We start from the raw sequence: 16,990 nt of genomic DNA on the forward strand, positions 1-16,990 counted from the left end.
GCCTCGTTTTCAAACTGTATGGTTTGACTAAAATGAACAATGACAGCAATATAGTCCACGATGAGCAGCGCTAAAATCAACCTGCGCAGTTGTCCCTCCATTGTGACATTAGAAAGTGTCACATTTATCTTGCAAGTGTACTCTTCTTCAACGTTTTGTTTACTTCCTGGATTTTTCCCACATGGAAATTCTGACCAATCAAGAGCAGCTTCTTCGCGCAAGGCATTTGATCTAGTCCGCTCGTAAATGCTGCTGTGAGAACACAAACCGAATCTAGGCAAATATGCAACTTTCCAACAAAATTAGTCCCTGATTCAGACCAAAGCAAGACAACTCTAGGTCTGAAAGCACCCTTACTCTATAGCAGGAAACGGCACTTAAGAATTAAAACTCTGTGCCAGAAATTCGCTGTACGTAAAAATACAGTGTGAATTTTTTAAAACGACAGGTTCATGAGTAACTTGTGGTCCATTTAGAATTGACCTGCGACCAACTTTGGGACCACGACCCACCAGTTGGGAATTACTGCTCTATTCTATACATCAAAGTGACTGTAACATGTCAAAGATTCCTCCTGGGGATCAATGAAGTATTTTTGATTCTGATAATCAACACAGCACCACAAACTACATGATTCAGTGCAGGGCCTCTGTATTAGACTCCATTTATTTTAATAGGTTGAAAGCTGAAATTCACACTACTATCACCTATAGCTACAGGATGCAAATGCTTATGTGCTTAACATTCACAAAAACATGATTCTTATCGTGTTCTCTGTTCCTTTTTGCCCATAGATGAGTACTCCTGTTACCTTGAACGTGGGAGGCCACCTGTACACCACCAGTTTATCCACCCTGCAGCGCTATCCAGACTCCATGCTGGGTGCCATGTTCCGGGGAGATTTCCCCACAACTCGCGATTCCCAAGGGAATTATTTCATCGATCGCGACGGGACACTTTTCCGTTACATCTTGAACTTCCTGCGGACGTCCGAGCTTACCCTCCCCTTGGACTTCACGGAGACAGACCTCCTGAGGAAAGAGGCAGACTTCTACCAGATCGAACCTTTGATCCAGTGCCTTAATGACCCCAAGCCGCTGTACCCACCTGACATCTTCGAGCAGGTCGTGGAGCTCTCCAGCACCCGGAAACTGTCAAAATATTCAAACCCAGTCGCCGTGATCATCACACAGCTAACCATAACCACAAAGGTCCACGGCCTGTTGGAGGGTATTTCTAACAACTTCACCAAGTGGAACAAACACATGATGGACACCAGAGACTGCCAGGTATCGTTCACCTTTGGACCATGTGACTATCACCAAGAGGTGTCCCTAAGGGTTCACCTCATGGACTACATCATGAAACAAGGCTTCACCATCCGCAACACGCGTGTGCATCACATGAGTGAGCGTGCAAACGAGAACACAGTGGAGCATCACTGGACTTTCTGTAGACCGGCTCACAAAGTCGAAGACTGAGTTACAGCACAGTCGTCGTGGGTGACATCACTGTTTGTCTTCATATTACACAAGTCGTGATCAAAAGCGAACAAATCTGACCTCTTTTTCAGGAACGTGTCACTAATGATGGTTTAGTTTTCTTATTTAGATCAATGTGGTACAGTGGCACAAGGCTCAAAGTCCAGACAGATCGCATAAAAACAATGAATATGTGAACTCTTGAATTAATTCACCTGTTTGAGTGTAAGAACACTTTCATATCTTTGCTATCACTACAGACATCTCTACTACATCTCTCCTTTTAAGTCAGAAATATCTTATAGCAATGATTTTATTACAATTTTATTTATGGAGGGACAAAGTTATACCCCAATGATACTACAAATGTGGGTACATGGAATTTTATAGGAACAATTGTGATTTAATGTGGTTCAGATACCTGCATCTGTTTATTCCAAAGTCAGTAATAAAATGATTGTAAACAGGTAGCAATGACTTGAGACGATGCCTACATACGGCATCAAGTCTGTCTTAATGCATTTATTTACATTTAGATCACAAGTTGAGGGGGAAAAAGGAGATTGTAAAAAGTTTGCACCCTACACAAGCTGTCTCGGTCATGTTGTGGACTGAGACACTTAACAAAGACCTTTTTTGGATCCCGAGTTGTCAGGAGGGAACCTTTTTTTTAATAATAATAATAATAAATTATGATTATCTTTAGCCCAATTTATAGTAGATCTTAAAACTAGTCTTAGCTCTCGTATCTCCTTGTATGGTACTATCTCTGAAGACCATAGTCGTCGTTGCATGTGTCTGAGTGTCTTGTGTTTGTATATGTATCTGTGCGCTTTGCAGTATTACGTCATACTGTTAGAGTTTAGAGCTCATATCAACAGTGATGTGTTTGGTCATTCCAGCCAAAATAAACCCATTTGTGCATTTGTCAGTCATCAGTTTTGCTTTATGGTTGAACCTTTCACCTCAACTTGATGCTTTGCACTGCAGCTGCTATTGTATGCCAGATTTTCAAATAATTAGCAATTAGTATTTGAGCAATGTAGCATCATTTTTTAGGATACTTTTTTTTATGAAAAGTTGCATTCACAATGGTGATGCAAGTTGAGAGCTACATTATAGGCCTTTTTATACGCCAAGCTGCCAGTTGGACCTCATGCTTTCACTCATTTCCTTTTTTAAAGCACAATTTAAAAAGTCCCTCCTTCTAGAAAACACATTTCTCAGAGTAAATTAAATGCTAGGAGCAAAATGTCATATTGCAGCTCTCATCATTCATTGGTTGATAAGTAATTGTTAGAAACTTGTCACATTAATTTATTTTTTGATTTTCTTTTGTATGCCAGTGCAACCCTGTGGCATTATTGGATCTCCATCCAGTGACCTATTTAGTTGATTATTTATTGAATCCCAATAGAAAAGGCATTAGAAAAATAAAACTATGCTCAAACGTCCATAAATACATCAAGATTTAACCACCACACCAGGCTGGGTTCATTTAAATTCATGATACTACACAATGTGAATTTTCATAGACTTGCTAAACCAGTTTGTAAATGTAAACACATCTCTTTTATTCCTGTTATGTTACTTGTGCAAAAGGGCAGAATGTCTCCATAAACCTTTTTATGTAAATGTCTGTGTTCATTAATATATTCAAAGTCTTAGGGCTGCTGTGAAACTGCGCCTTCTTGGGGCAACAAAAAAGTTTGTCTTTGTAGTGGTACAAGACAACAAAGGACAGCAGATGAGATACCTGCAAACCAATGTAACTAGGTTATAAAGCCACAAAAATGGTCCACAGGATGAGATCAATGCAAATATGACCTAAGTTTATTGAATTTCAAATTTCCAACAACACCAAACCACCCCAAAAGGTTATAAAAAAGCTCGCTGAAAAACACCAGGAAGAAAAATAATAAATAAAATAGGTAAGGACTGACCTATACCAGTAGACAAAATAGAGGCCAGTAAACCATAATGGTAAATCAAAATAACAGACAGTGTAAAAATACTGTCCAGGTAATAATGTCCATATAAATATTTCCTTCCGCTCTATATCGTTTTTTATCATTTGAACACAGATTGCTGAAATAGATAGACTATATTTGCATTGATCTCAGCCTGTGGACATTTTGTGGTTTTCCTGGCGTCCATTATTCAAAAACCCTTTTAAAATGCAAATATTTCACACAGGGAAAAATGTTCTAAACTATTAATGTTATGTGACCTTTAAATCGTTTTTTGCAGTTTATGTTTTGTATGTTTTATGTATGTTTAATTTTTTGTGTGCTTTAATGACACTGGGTCCGCTCCATTTTAGTACACCGGTGCACCGCTTAGCGTGTAACAGCGAGGGGCGGTAAAGCTGTTAAAATATAAAATAAAAAAATATCTGTCAGCCAGCGGCGGCAACCACTAACTGTCAGCTGACAAAACAAACAATAATGTCGGCCTACAGGCCAAAATTCACGGTAGCTGTCCTCGTTAACGAATAATTGCCTGCTTGGATAGTAATATAACCGTCAAATGGTGTTCAGACTCCACCTACTCGGCGCATCGCAGGCGTACGTCGGCGTCGTAATGGTGCGGACCCACTAATAACGCATAACCCAACCGGAAGTTACGACTCTTCCTCGGTGCGTTCGTTTTACACTGCACCGTCGAGCTGTCGGGCATTCCTCTTTTAAGATTCTACGCAGCTCCTCTCGTTTGCTTTACGCCAGGTCATAAAACGAGCGCCTATGTCCGTTGCTCTCATAACGTGTTCAAAGGACATGTAGAAGTTACATGCTTGCCCTGTCTGTCTAACAGCAGAGTTTACCTGTTTGTCCATCGAGAAAACAGCTGTCAGCTCACCAGGATGTTTAACAGAAGTAACAATAACATCAGATATATACTGAGCCTTGTCCCGGGCAAACGGCGTCTTGGGACGTACCGGTTTCTTCCCATCTTCTTTTGCATCGGAGGCGTCATGGAGTGGATCATGATCAACGTCAGGATAGGAAAGGAGACTTTCTGTGAGTGTAAAATCATAAATCGAGTTCAGACTTCAACAGTAAACCCTTGTGTTTTTCTAGGCATGTAAGCTAGCTGACGTTAGCTGTACCATGGCAGTGGGTATGCTAGCTTGTTAGCACAGTGCCTGCGTATGGTGTTAACGGCTGTTAAAAACAAATGAACCCAAACTTGCTAAGTGTTAGCATTAAGTAGCATTAACTAAATAATGACTTGATGGAGTTTAGTGAGTACATTTTGTGTAACAAGCTACTTTAATTAATTTTGAACGTTAAAACAATACAAAAAAAAACATGTTAAATGTTTCATTAACCATATAGTGTGTTTAAAGACTTTACATTGGCCCACTGTGAGGAATGTGTTTGTATTCAGGACTCATGCCTTTGTTGACCTTTTAAACAGGCCCTAAAACCTTCCTCTCCTCTGCTCCTCTGTCAACAAGAAATATGGAAAAACAGTCACTGTACAGTACACCCACACATACTACAGGCAGTTAGGTAGGTCAAACCAATGGAGGACACTGTATGTACAGCTGCTAACCCAAAGGAATAAACATTACAATATATCTTGACTCAGTGTTGATATAATTGTGTAACAGTATGTGATTGCCATTATGCTTAAACTTTAAACAGCTGATATTGTCTCAAACAAATAATCACTGGGCATTCCTATCTTTAAACCCTGATGGAGACTTTAAGGAGAAGACAACATACAGTGTGTTATGATAATATGAAAATTAAAAGGGACCCACATCATCAGAGGTGGAAGAGATACTCAGATTCTTTAGCAAAATCACAATATAAACGTACTCCACCACTCAAACTACTTAATATACATAAAATATTAAAAGTGAAAGTAATCATTATGTAGAATGGTCCCTTTCAACACATTTCATTGTTATGCATGCATGATTTATATATATATATATATATATTTTTTTTTTTGCATTGATCAATTAAAGCTCAGGTAGACGGTATAATTTTGGCTTCATTGGGCAAATATACTTTGAGCATATTGTAATTGAAGTGGTCTGAGAGAACACTAGACCTCTGGACCTCCGCTTGGCTCTGTTTTCAGACCTTAAACTCTAGCCTGTGATGGGAGACTTTGGACAATCACGGGTCATTTAAAGAGAAAACAAATATCAATCATGTCAGTCACTGCCCATGAACTGACAAACTGTCAAACTAGGCCGTGCTGATCAAATATGAATCAAGGTTGTGTTACTGCATTGCCTATTTCTCACCACAAATGTTTTCAGAAACATATTTTATTGCACTGTTCAACTGTAAAATGAGGAAGTTTGTGACCCAGTCAACACAAAGCACTGCCTAGAGCAAACTTTCTCATTTTACAGTTAAACAGTGCACTATAATATGTTTTAGAAAACATTTGAGGCTATAAAATGCAGTAACAGAATCTTGATTCATATGTGATCAGCGCTGCCTAGTTTAACAGCTTGACTGCAGGTGGATGAGCAGTGATTGACATGACTGACAGATATGTCAGAGACTCCTTGGTTTTGATTGGTTGCTCTTGTGATTCTTGCAAATACCATTAGGTGCACTATGAGGAGGAGGCAGAGGAGCATGGTTTCTTTCACAGATCATCTGCCTCATGTATTAATGTCAGGGTATAGTGACATATCTACAAAAAAACATACCTGTCATATTTGCAGAAAACGTTACCTAAGTAACATTGAATCTATAAAACGGCAGAAAAGACTGGGAAATGACAAGAAAAATTTACAATGTTATAACAGAGAAAAGCAGCAAATCCTCACATTTGAGAAACTGGAACTAGATATTTTTGGCATTTTTGCTTAATAAAAATTAAAACAATCATCAAAATTGTTGCTGACTGATTTATTTTGATGGGCTAACCAATTAATTAATAATTGCTTAAACTCTAACATGCTGTTGGATTTTAAGTCTTGATGCACTCATGTGTAAACATCATTTAAGTACCTTGTACAGGTGGAGCCAGCTACTTTATACTGCTAAATACTTAACAGTTTATCACATTTTATAAACTGATAACATGCTTTGTATGTAATAATGTATGAGTTTTCAAAACAACTTACTATATATGTCCAATAATTACAATACAATATTACCCACTGAAATGTGGAGGAGTAGAAGTACTGTAAAGCAGCATAAAAAGATAAAGAAAAAAAAAGTAAAGTATAAATACCTCAAACTTAGTACTTTATGACAGTACTTGAGTAAATGTATTTTCAACCACTGCATATCACATTGTTGATAAAGCATTCCGATGTCTGCAGCTACACCTGTAGTGAGTTTATATGCTACTGGATCACTCTGAAGATTTAAAAAAAGAACCCTGATGTGTTTCTACTTTCACTGGTCCCACATCCATTTATTCCAGATGTGCTCGAATGTGCCATTTCAGGAGAACTAAAAGAAGCCAAAATCCTCTCATGTAAAAAAAAAAAAAGAAAGAAAAAAACAGCTGCCCTGCATATTTGATCCTGTACTATTCTGAGGCCATTTAGGGATACAGAGAATTGTTTTCCTCCATGGAGGACAGACTCATACCTCTTTTCATCCCTCAGCCTGTAAGTAGTTTCCTTCTTGTGTATCTGTTGTAGTTGCAAACTCTCTTTATCCTGCAGGATAACTTTTAACAGATGAAATTTTGACATGTCACAGTAAGACAAGCACAAGTGGAAATGATTTTAAAAGATGAAAACTGCATTCCAGCTGTTTTGGTTTCAGTGACGTGGTATAGACCTTTTTCAACCATGTGTCCCCTTTTAACTCACTGCAGCTTGAACTGTATCACACAGCCTCTGTTACAGGTGTCTCACTTCAGTCTCTTATTTCTGTTTTTCCAGACGATGTCTACCGCAGAAAACAATCAGAACGGGAGTACCAGCAGAAGATAGCAGATGGTTTGGTAGTTCGTAATGAGCCTGCAGCGAAGTGAACGATGCTCTGTTTCAATGTGGACTTCACATGTGTCGTCTGGGGACACATTCTTGGACATTCGCTCCCTTATTTGTTTTCCAAAGGCTGGAATGGACTTCATAGCATGTTACTGGGTTACACAACCGTACCGCAGTTATGAAGGAGTCGAGGCTGATGGAAAAACATGCAAGTTTTATTGTTAATATGATCTCAAGGTTAGAAAACAGTAGCAGTAATAAAACCACTGGTGTGAGATCAAATGTAACGATGTAATCTCAACAATGGCCTTATATTGATTTGACAACAAGTTAATGTTGATGTGTTACAATAAAAACATTTCAGAGCACCTGCCAAGACAAAACCGTCTCAACCAAAGTGTAACAAAAGAAAAAAATACAGGAATAGTCTTTATATTTATCTTACATAAATGTTTTTAATACTGGCAGATACGATGCATTCCATTTGCACTGGAAAGTCGGAATTTCCGAGTTCCTAGTTAGGCAACTTTAACTGGAACTCCCCTTAAAGTCGGATTTCCTACTCGAAAAGTCAGAGCAACTCACTAACCTTTATCCTAAAATCCAATATGGCTGCTCCGTGCATCAACAGTAGTAAAAGTTGTAGTAATATAAAGTTAATTTACCATTCTGTTTTATTTCTGACTCATTAAAACAGATGACATACAGTCCGTCCAACTTGTATCCGTGGACATGTTACTACAGTGTAAAGTGCATAAATTGTCATCAACTGGTATTGCTAACAATGTCTAACCTGGCTTGAACTAGTATCGCTAAGCTAACAACATCTTGGTCTCCCGACTTGTTGTAGCTACTGGAACGCAACCAACTCAAGTGTGACGTCATTCCGAGCTCTGACTTCCGACTTCCGAGGTAAATGGAACGCAGCAATAGCATTTGATAATAAATGAAACACCACCAATTCCTTCTTTCACTTCTACTTGCTGTTCTGTAATTATACAATTTCTGTTAAAGAGGTCTTGAACTGTATGGTAGATTTGAGTATATAAACTGTAATTTATGAATTGCATTTTGCAAATGGTATTTTAACTGTCTGTCTATCCGTATTTTTTAGTTGTACCATCCGATAGGGAGAGTCTCCAGACAGATGAAGCTGTTAGGGTGCATGGACAGCTGGATGGGGTTCCCGTCCAGTCTCACCTCGTTCATGTTGGTACGGATGTAGTAACTGGTGTTACCTTTGCAGAACGTCTCGTCCGTTATCGTTGAGATCTTGTTGTTCTGCAGAACGGACACAAAGAGATCAATCCAGTGACACACCATTTGCCCAGCATGTAACTACTGGCTTTGCAGACCGAAAAAAAAAAACAATAGCTTCTCTGATAACTTGCAGTGAACTACAGTTGAACTTACATGGAGGTGCACAACGTGAAGAGACTCAGGAAGTTGGGGCACCGCTGTCAGTTCGTTGTTTCCAAGGTAAAGATATGCCAGTTTCGTGAGTTTCTGCAACAATAAAAGACCCACATTTTAAATTTGGTTGCTTTCTGTATCAAACATCTAAACACATAAGAAGTACATAATGTCTGCAACATTTTAACACATTTAAAGATCCAGTGTGTAGGACTTAGGGGGATATACAGTAGCCCAGAACAGACAAATCAAATGAAAAGCGCCATTTGCATTTTTGCGTCAGCCACCGTAATTATCCTACATGCTTGGCACAAGTTTCAGCTCTGCAGCCTCACTGTTAGACGTCACTTAATCCTACACACTGGACCTTTAAGATCAGTGGGCTCTCTTACTTTAAAGGCAGTTGCCTTCACACCCTGGGTTTTCAGCTGGTTGAAATTGGCGTTGAATGATACCAGCTTGGTGGGCAGCATGGGAAGTTTAGTTAGTCTGTTTTCTGCAAGATTGAGCTCCTCAAGATTGAGAAGTTTTGAAAACGCTCCGTCTTCTATCTCAGCGATGAGATTCCCACTGAGGTCAATTCTTTTTAATGTGGCTGTGGAGAAAAACAACAGACTATGGGAGGGAGAGAGCTTGAAAGATGACATTCACTGAAGAGTTAACTATCACAGTGACTTGTATTTACCCATGTCCGCAAAATCTTTGTTTTTTATTTTTGTGATTTTGTTGAAACGTGCATAGAGATATGCTGTTTCCTTTGGCAGTGATGGGACGGTTGACAATTCAGGGGACACCTCCTCACAGTAAACAGATCCACTCAGGCAAACACACAGCAGACATGTCGGCATCTCTGAAAAAAACACAATGTTTTTTCCATCATTTTTGTCATTTGTCTCATGAACAAGGCGACTAATTGGTCTCAGCGATGCAACTGTGCAGCTTAAAAAGCACTACACACGGTTTAGATGAGGACACTCGATCGGCCCCGTTATTATATAATACGGGCTTTAGCTACATTCACAAAAATGTGGAAGAATGCCTCAGTTAGTGTTGCATAATCGGCTTTGAAACAGTTGTTGAAAAGTATTTATCTGTTTAGACAAACCTTACCATCAGCTCTTGGAGCTGGTGGGTCAGCGTCCGCCTCTTGAAGGGTATAGTCTGGAAAGGCTACAACGTCTTTCTGCAAAAAGGAGACATCTTCAAAATAGCTATACTTGTCCTCCTAACTCATGACTATTAACGTGCATTTCTTCCACCCACTCAGTGACCAAAAAATATTTTTTTTACCTTAGGTTTTCTGACTTCCATATATCCATCCCTTGCTGCAGAAGACAGCATCCATGGGAGCATTACGGATGTAAAAATTAAAGTCCTTAATTGCATCATTGTGTCCGAGTTGCTGGTGAGAGAAGAGAGTGTCTGTCTGCTAGACTGGGATCTGAGGTACATGTGAGCAGGAAAATTTTCCGTCCAGCTTTTTCATTAAGCTGCCAGTGTACTGCTGAGAAAGAAAAGGAAAACAAACTTTAACTCAATACATGCTGTGTTTGTGTCGCTCTCTGTGGTCAGGGTGATTATAAAGACTAGATATTCTAATTTTTGTGCAGCAAACAGAAAAAGAGTTAGTTAATACTGAGCACAAAGCAATGACAAAAATATCTGTGGTCCAATCATTAAGTAACCCTAATGAACGCTGCTTTTGTATTTTACTTTCACTTACAAAAGAATGTTGTTACTGGAAAAACAGAGTGGTCCGGAGTGCCAGTAATTGATGGGAAAAAAATTAAGACCTGAATTGCCAAGTCAAGCACTGAACTGGAGAGAGAAAACTATTTTGAATATGTCCCTTTTTCAACTTAATACCTCAGTTCAACTAACAACTCAAAAACAGCAGTTAATACTCAGTCTCTTTGGGAGAGGGCTGTTCCCTCTTTTAAAAGTGAATCTATTACTGAAGAAACATCCGTTTTGTGAAGCTGTAACCCTTACTTGTGTTATAATGAACATTTTAACATTCAAGTAGAAACCCAGTTTTCCATCATGCGATATATCTGTTTCTTAAATCATAATTGAATCCAGGTACCATTTTTTTCTCCAACAGGCGTGGCTTAAAAACATTGTATGTGAAGTGTCCAACTTCACACCCCTGGAAAAAATGAATTCTTCTTCTCTGCAGAGAGATAATACAACCACTCTGTATACAGTGAATGGTCACTCATCACCATGCACTCTGAAAATTTAGAAAATAGTCAATTAGTGCATAAGTACTTAGTTGATTAACAGCATAGCTGATTGGCAGGAAATTAATTGACGACAACTTAATTAACACACTAAGTCTTTTATTGTAAAAACATTACCTTTTCAAACCTGGAGTATTTCCATGCACGTGTGCAAAAAACGCTGCTTTAATGTGTTATCCTTTAGAAATACACAGTTTGTAGGCTTTTTAAATGTAGTGTTTTTATTTTTTCTCCCCTAGTAAGCTAAACTAAACCAGTAGAGAGCCTCTAAAGAACATTAAAGGGGATTAAAATGTTCTCTGCTTGTTGTTCAGCTTTGTTTAGTTCACTGGGGAAAGAACCAGTCAAGAACCTCTAAAGAACCGTACAGAGGCCTAAGAATGTCGTGTGGCAGCAGTGCTAGATGCAGGCAAAGATCAGACAGGAAGATGTTTTAATTAAGTGCTATTTTGCTATCTCTTGTGTTTCAGGAATATTTATCAGGTTCAGGCCCCTGCACTGATAAATATCTGAACTGCTTTAGTGTCCTTGAGCAAAACACAGAAGCCCTGCTGGCTGCAGAGGTCAAACTTTGTGACTGACCTTTACCTATGACCTTGCTGTGCAGGATAGAGAGAAAGGGAGCTTTCGTTTTCCTTGTGTTCATACAATCACACCCAGTAAGAGTGCCAATTCCCTGAGCACAATTGTTTATACAGTGATGTAACATGTTTGAATGCTACAGACAGCTCTAATGTTACAGCACAAATGGGTTGTCCACCACTGGTGTGCCCAGTCTGGGTCGATGTTAATTTTTTAGTAATATAATAGGAGGAGGTTGCCAGGCAGCAGCGTTAATATGAATTATTTGCTTGAGTCAAATTTGAATTAATAAAAATGCTCGTGTCACCATCTCAATGCGAGGAAACCGATCGTGACAGCGATGCTACTAAAGCCCGTTAGATTATGAAGAGGTGACGTAAGCGCACATGATAAGTGTGTTGTTTTTTTATATCTCTGTTTAAATTTTGGCCGTATTAATTATCTTATTTCGCTTGTGTGAGCAGTGGTCGCATTACATAAGGCAGATGTGTGGTGAGAAAAGAGGAAACAGAAGTGGCAGTGTAGCGGAAGTGGTACTGCCCTGAACGATACGCTGAGCGAGACGGAGGACGGAGGCTGAATTGTCCAGAGAGAGAAAAAAAGCAGGACTAAAAGTCGCCAATATTGTAAGTGTAAAAACAGCGCGCGTATGTATAGCGCTTTGAAATGCTGTATTTTCATTCGTAGCTCAATGGTAGAATGGCTGTTTCATCGTGTCCCGTTGAATCCCGTTGAGAAGCCATCATGATGGCAAGCTAGCTGGGTTTGTGAAAGGCTAGCAGGTTTGCTCGCTGGCTAGCAGCTAATGCTAACCATCGAGCTAACCGACGGTCGGATTCCGTGACACTTTGTTCTGACAGGCCCGTCAGCCTGGGCGGGCCGTGATACAGCTGTTGAAAATGAATTAAACGCGAAAGTAATGCATTACAGTACCAGATTTTGTTCTCTGTCGATTATCAAAAATGGCAGATGTGGATTGCCAACACCCCAATCGTGTTTTTTTAAACGAAAGCCAATCGTTGCTTTTGCTGGCCTAGCTAACCAACGTTACCGTCAAATAACGGTGTCGCTACATTAGACGACGGCAGCTAGCTAACTGTTAGCCACTCCACTCGCTGTGCGTAATCACGAATACGACAGATTAGCTACAGTAACGTTATCTAATCCAGTTAGATCGCCAACGTAAATAGGAACAAAACAAACGATGAATCAGATCGGTCGCATTTAACAAGCTCACGTTGACATCAGTTAGCGGAATGTATCGCCCCGCTAGCGTTGCTAGCAACATAAGGGGAGGGCATTAAAACCTGACCCGGGAAGGCTTCGGCTGGTGTAGCTAGTGTCGATTGAAACACCCTGAAAGGAGCCTATAAACCCGTTATGTGTGTTAAATTTTACATTATTGTAGTTTCTAAGACTGCTAATGACGTCGATTCAGTCGTATTCTGTCAAAATTGGGTTGAGAACGATAAAGAAGAGAAAGGATAGGCGAGCGCTATCTACTAAAGCTAGCTTGCAGCTAACGGTTAACCTTAGCTAGTGATGTGTATGGTTGACCCACTTGCCAAGGGGCCCAGCTCGCAATGCTTATCCTCACTTTCCATTGAAGACAATGGTTTCCTTGCCTAAAATACAAGTTTTTCCATAGCAAAATAAAATCAGTCCAAAATACAGAATTAAAGATACCAGAAATGTCTCATGAATGGACAATGTGAGGGCTTTTGTGAAACATCCTTTGTTGTTATTTTAAAATTAATTACACACAACAACTTCTAATACTGTGTTTTATTTTCCCCCAGTCTAGAAAATGGATAAGAACGACCTGGTACAGAAGGCCAAGCTTGCTGAGCAGGCTGAGCGCTATGATGACATGGCTGCAGCCATGAAGTCGGTGACAGAGCAAGGTACAGAGCTGTCAAATGAGGAGCGCAACCTTCTCTCTGTTGCCTACAAGAATGTGGTAGGAGCACGCCGCTCATCCTGGCGTGTCATCTCCAGCATTGAGCAGAAGACTGAGGGCAACGACAAAAAACAGCAGATGGCACGTGAATACCGGGAGAAGATTGAAGCTGAGCTGCAGGAAATCTGCAATGATGTGCTCGTAAGGGTTTCTCATTTCATTGGCATTCTAAATAACGTCATATTTCATATACTGGTGAAGACAGTGCTTGTGTATAAATTGGCCTAATTATAACAAAACTGATCTATTTCACTTATTTTTCAGGGGCTACTGGACAACTTTCTCATTAGCAATGCATCTGCTGCTGAGAGCAAGGTGTTCTATCTGAAAATGAAAGGCGACTATTATAGATACCTGTCTGAGGTTGCATCTGGGGATAGTAAGAAGGGTAAGAGAGGACATGATTAACATTTTAAATTTGTGTTGTAACAATGTGCTTAAAGCATCATTAACAAATATGTTATAACAACTATCGGTTTGAAGAACTGTGTGAAAGGGGCCACTGGTAGAGATGGGTCCACAGAGCATTATCACCCAGCACTGTGTAATGTCTTCCATCTATTTTATTTTTAAGGCCTTTATATTTATTTTGATTAATTTTCTAAGCTCACACCATCAACTTTGTTTCCTGAAAGAGAATACTGCATTTTTTTAGGCAGACACAAATATTTCTGCATGTCTGCTCAATATGTAACAGGCAGCTGTTGGCAGACACTTTTGCCGTTTGAATTTAAGGAAGCAATACAGTTTGCCATTGTCATTTCCATTCACTGCCCCCAGGTGGCCGAAAAAAAAACTAACACTGCTTTAAAATGTGTTGAAAATAGTGAGAGTTAATTTCTTCATCTTTTTCTGCCTACAGACACAGTGGAAAACTCCCAGCAGGCGTACCAGCAAGCTTTTGACATTAGCAAGGGGGAGATGCAGCCAACACACCCTATCCGGCTGGGCCTGGCCCTCAACTTCTCAGTCTTCTACTATGAAATCCTCAACAACCCGGACAAGGCCTGCAGCCTGGCTAAGGCGGTATGAAGCCTTATGTTATAGTTTTTAAACATTTTACATGTCAGCTGTAGATTTTTAAGATTTCAAGTCAACAAACATAAAAAAAGCCATAAACCTTGGGTACATGTAATTAGAGGGTGAGGGAATTTTGAGCTGTTTATTTTCGTTGCAGACTAGCTCAAAGAATTTTTCAGTTTTGGACAGTCACAGCCAATCAGTAGTTAGAGGATGCTGCTGGATTATTCAGGCTTTAATAACGAGTGTAATCTTTGTATTTCAGGCATTTGATGACGCCATTGCTGAACTTGACACTTTGAACGAGGATTCTTACAAAGACAGCACCCTGATCATGCAACTACTAAGGGACAACCTGACTGTGAGTTTTAAGCCCCATGCTGTTTTGCCTCTGATTAATCATAACGTGTCACTCACAATGAAATAATAACGCTTTTCTTTCTCTGTTCCCAGCTGTGGACATCAGAAAACCAGGCAGATGAGGGAGAGGCCGGAGACGGGGAAAACTAATGGAATTGCACTGTTAATCCACCTACACTCTTATCTTAAACACAGACAGCTTATATACATCCCCCTCCACTCCATCAGCTCCTCCCACTTCTGTATGACAAGCAGCCTGAATTGCTCCTGACCAACTAGTTTACCCCTCTCAGTTCACTGTGAGGTGACAGGGTAATTTTCAGTTAGCAGATTCAGTCACTTTGTGGAAACATGTATTGATTAGTGAGTCCATGTTGCTGTTGTTTTTGTCAGCTTTGTGTGTATGTCTGTATGTAGTGAGAGAGCAAGTGTGAAAGGATGTGAAAGATTGTGTACGTGTCTTTGATTGTGTGTGTGTGTGTGAGTGAGTGTGTGGTCTGGGGGGGAGGGGGGTGTTGTGAATTCTAATCGTCCTTCCAAATCCCTTTGTCCCAGCTAGTTTGTTGTGCATTTTTCATCCCTTTTTTTGTTACTTTCTTATTTGTGATTCCTCATGATATTTACAGGTTTTATTGTATGGTAATGAAACTGGCAGTTGATTTCCACCAAACACTGTGATGGTAGGCGTTCCATTTGCTTCACAACCCCCAAAACAGTTTTTGTGTTCAAAATTTTCCAGACACATGTACAATCCTGTATTAACAACTAAATGCAATTCTGCTGTGGGCTCATACAGAAAGGAGGCAGGCTGTATTGTGACACTGACATCTTGGTGTAATGCTCCTTGATCTTGTTCACAAATTCACAGTTTCAAAAGTTTTAAGGGACCCCTTAAATTGTCATGTTAGATTTGTTCAGACATTCCACATTATTAGGCTTTTGGAAAGGCAGTGCATCTTTTATTTTATTTTTTAAACTAAGTATGGATTATCATTGTAGTTTTACTCACTGTTAAGGTGCTGCTTGATCTCAGTACAATGGAAATTGTATGTGCGTAAATGTGGTTCCATGTATTTTGCAAGATTGACTATCATCTGTATGTAAAACCTAAAGTAACCTTTTATTGATGTTAATTGAAAATGTCTTACCACACTGTATCAACCCTGCTTGCAAAATATTCCTCTTAAAGCGGTTGTTTTTCCCCCAAAAAATCTGTGCCTGGCTTTCTCTTGCAGCCTCCGTGGCTGCATCTGCTTGTTGTTTTTAGAAATCTCAAAGGGAACGAGTTAGACGGGACAAAAATTGCTAAATCTTGACATCAGTTTATATCCAGGTGCATCTCTGCTGTTAAAGATAGCTGGTGTGAATGATCACCTCAAGAAAAAAAGAAATCAGGTCTATTTTGAAGGTGCAATTTGAAGAAGCCCAATCCATCACTTTGGAAAGAAGCTCAGTGTCACAATACCATTTATCACCACTACATTCCACATATTGTAGTTGAAGACACCATTCCACATTATAGCTGACAGTCTGTTTACTCTGACAATGCTCCGATGAATTGAAATAATCTTCTGTTGAAAAAAAAAAACATCATGTCAGTTTATTATTATGCTTGATGAAAATGCAGTTAGTGAATGTGGAACGAAGCCTGTCTGTATATCAGGTATCTACTTGCTTTGTTTTTACTGACAAGTCTTATGGCTAAAAATTTGCTTCTGTAACAGTCTATTACCCAGTGCACACACGTGGTTGTGAAAATTTAGAATAGCTCTAAAAAGCAATGACGAAATGGAGATAAACAATGGTTGGTGTAATTCTAGCTTTGTGTTTATGTATCTTAAAACCATTCTAGTTTCACTATACATGTAAGAAATAGGAAAGTGTCAAAGACCATTCAGTGAAATAAAGTTTCGTTTAAGATAACAGGCAAATTACGTCTTCATTTTTGTTCACGGGAAACATTAACATGATTTAGTCATTTATTAAGATAGTTCAGATGTTGTGT

The 16,990-nt window shown here is 39.4% G+C and overlaps 4 protein-coding genes across 7 annotated transcripts in view; 3 read left to right on the plus strand and 1 right to left on the minus strand.

Moving 5' to 3' along the window:
• Positions 1-2,416, plus strand: part of kctd6b (potassium channel tetramerization domain containing 6b) — a 6,493-nt gene extending 4,077 nt beyond the window's left edge. For all 4 annotated transcript variants that reach the window (XM_050064366.1, XM_050064368.1, XM_050064365.1 and 1 more), the window contains one exon: positions 795-2,416. In XM_050064366.1, coding sequence (XP_049920323.1) covers positions 795-1,481 — 687 coding nt within the window. In that variant the 3' untranslated portion in view covers positions 1,482-2,416. The remainder of the gene's footprint in view (positions 1-794) is intronic.
• Positions 2,417-4,177: 1,761 nt separating this feature from the next.
• Positions 4,178-7,790, plus strand: LOC126402420 (small integral membrane protein 4). Its single transcript, XM_050064369.1, has 2 exons — positions 4,178-4,501; positions 7,357-7,790. Exons 1-2 carry the CDS (start codon positions 4,345-4,347, stop codon positions 7,446-7,448), a joined length of 249 nt encoding a protein of 82 aa, XP_049920326.1. The 5' UTR covers positions 4,178-4,344; the 3' UTR covers positions 7,449-7,790.
• A 144-nt stretch (positions 7,791-7,934) lies between these two features.
• Positions 7,935-11,138, minus strand: LOC126402418 (mimecan-like). Its single transcript, XM_050064364.1, has 5 exons — positions 10,111-11,138; positions 9,931-10,003; positions 9,506-9,670; positions 9,213-9,415; positions 7,935-8,913 (listed from the first exon to the last, which is right to left on the minus strand). Exons 1-5 carry the CDS (start codon positions 10,270-10,272, stop codon positions 8,746-8,748), a joined length of 771 nt encoding a protein of 256 aa, XP_049920321.1. The 5' UTR covers positions 10,273-11,138; the 3' UTR covers positions 7,935-8,745.
• A 978-nt stretch (positions 11,139-12,116) lies between these two features.
• Positions 12,117-16,908, plus strand: LOC126402250 (14-3-3 protein beta/alpha-1). The gene is made up of 6 exons (XM_050064045.1): positions 12,117-12,271; positions 13,445-13,746; positions 13,870-13,993; positions 14,468-14,631; positions 14,891-14,986; positions 15,079-16,908. The coding sequence occupies exons 2-6, from the start codon at positions 13,453-13,455 to the stop codon at positions 15,133-15,135; spliced, it is 735 nt and encodes a 244-aa protein (XP_049920002.1). The 5' UTR covers positions 12,117-12,271; positions 13,445-13,452; the 3' UTR covers positions 15,136-16,908.
• The last annotated feature ends 82 nt before the right edge of the window (positions 16,909-16,990 follow it).

This window comes from Epinephelus moara, chromosome 16 (genome assembly GCF_006386435.1).
Source record: "Epinephelus moara isolate mb chromosome 16, YSFRI_EMoa_1.0, whole genome shotgun sequence".
In the NCBI taxonomy this organism is placed as follows: Eukaryota; Metazoa; Chordata; class Actinopteri; order Perciformes; family Serranidae; genus Epinephelus; species Epinephelus moara.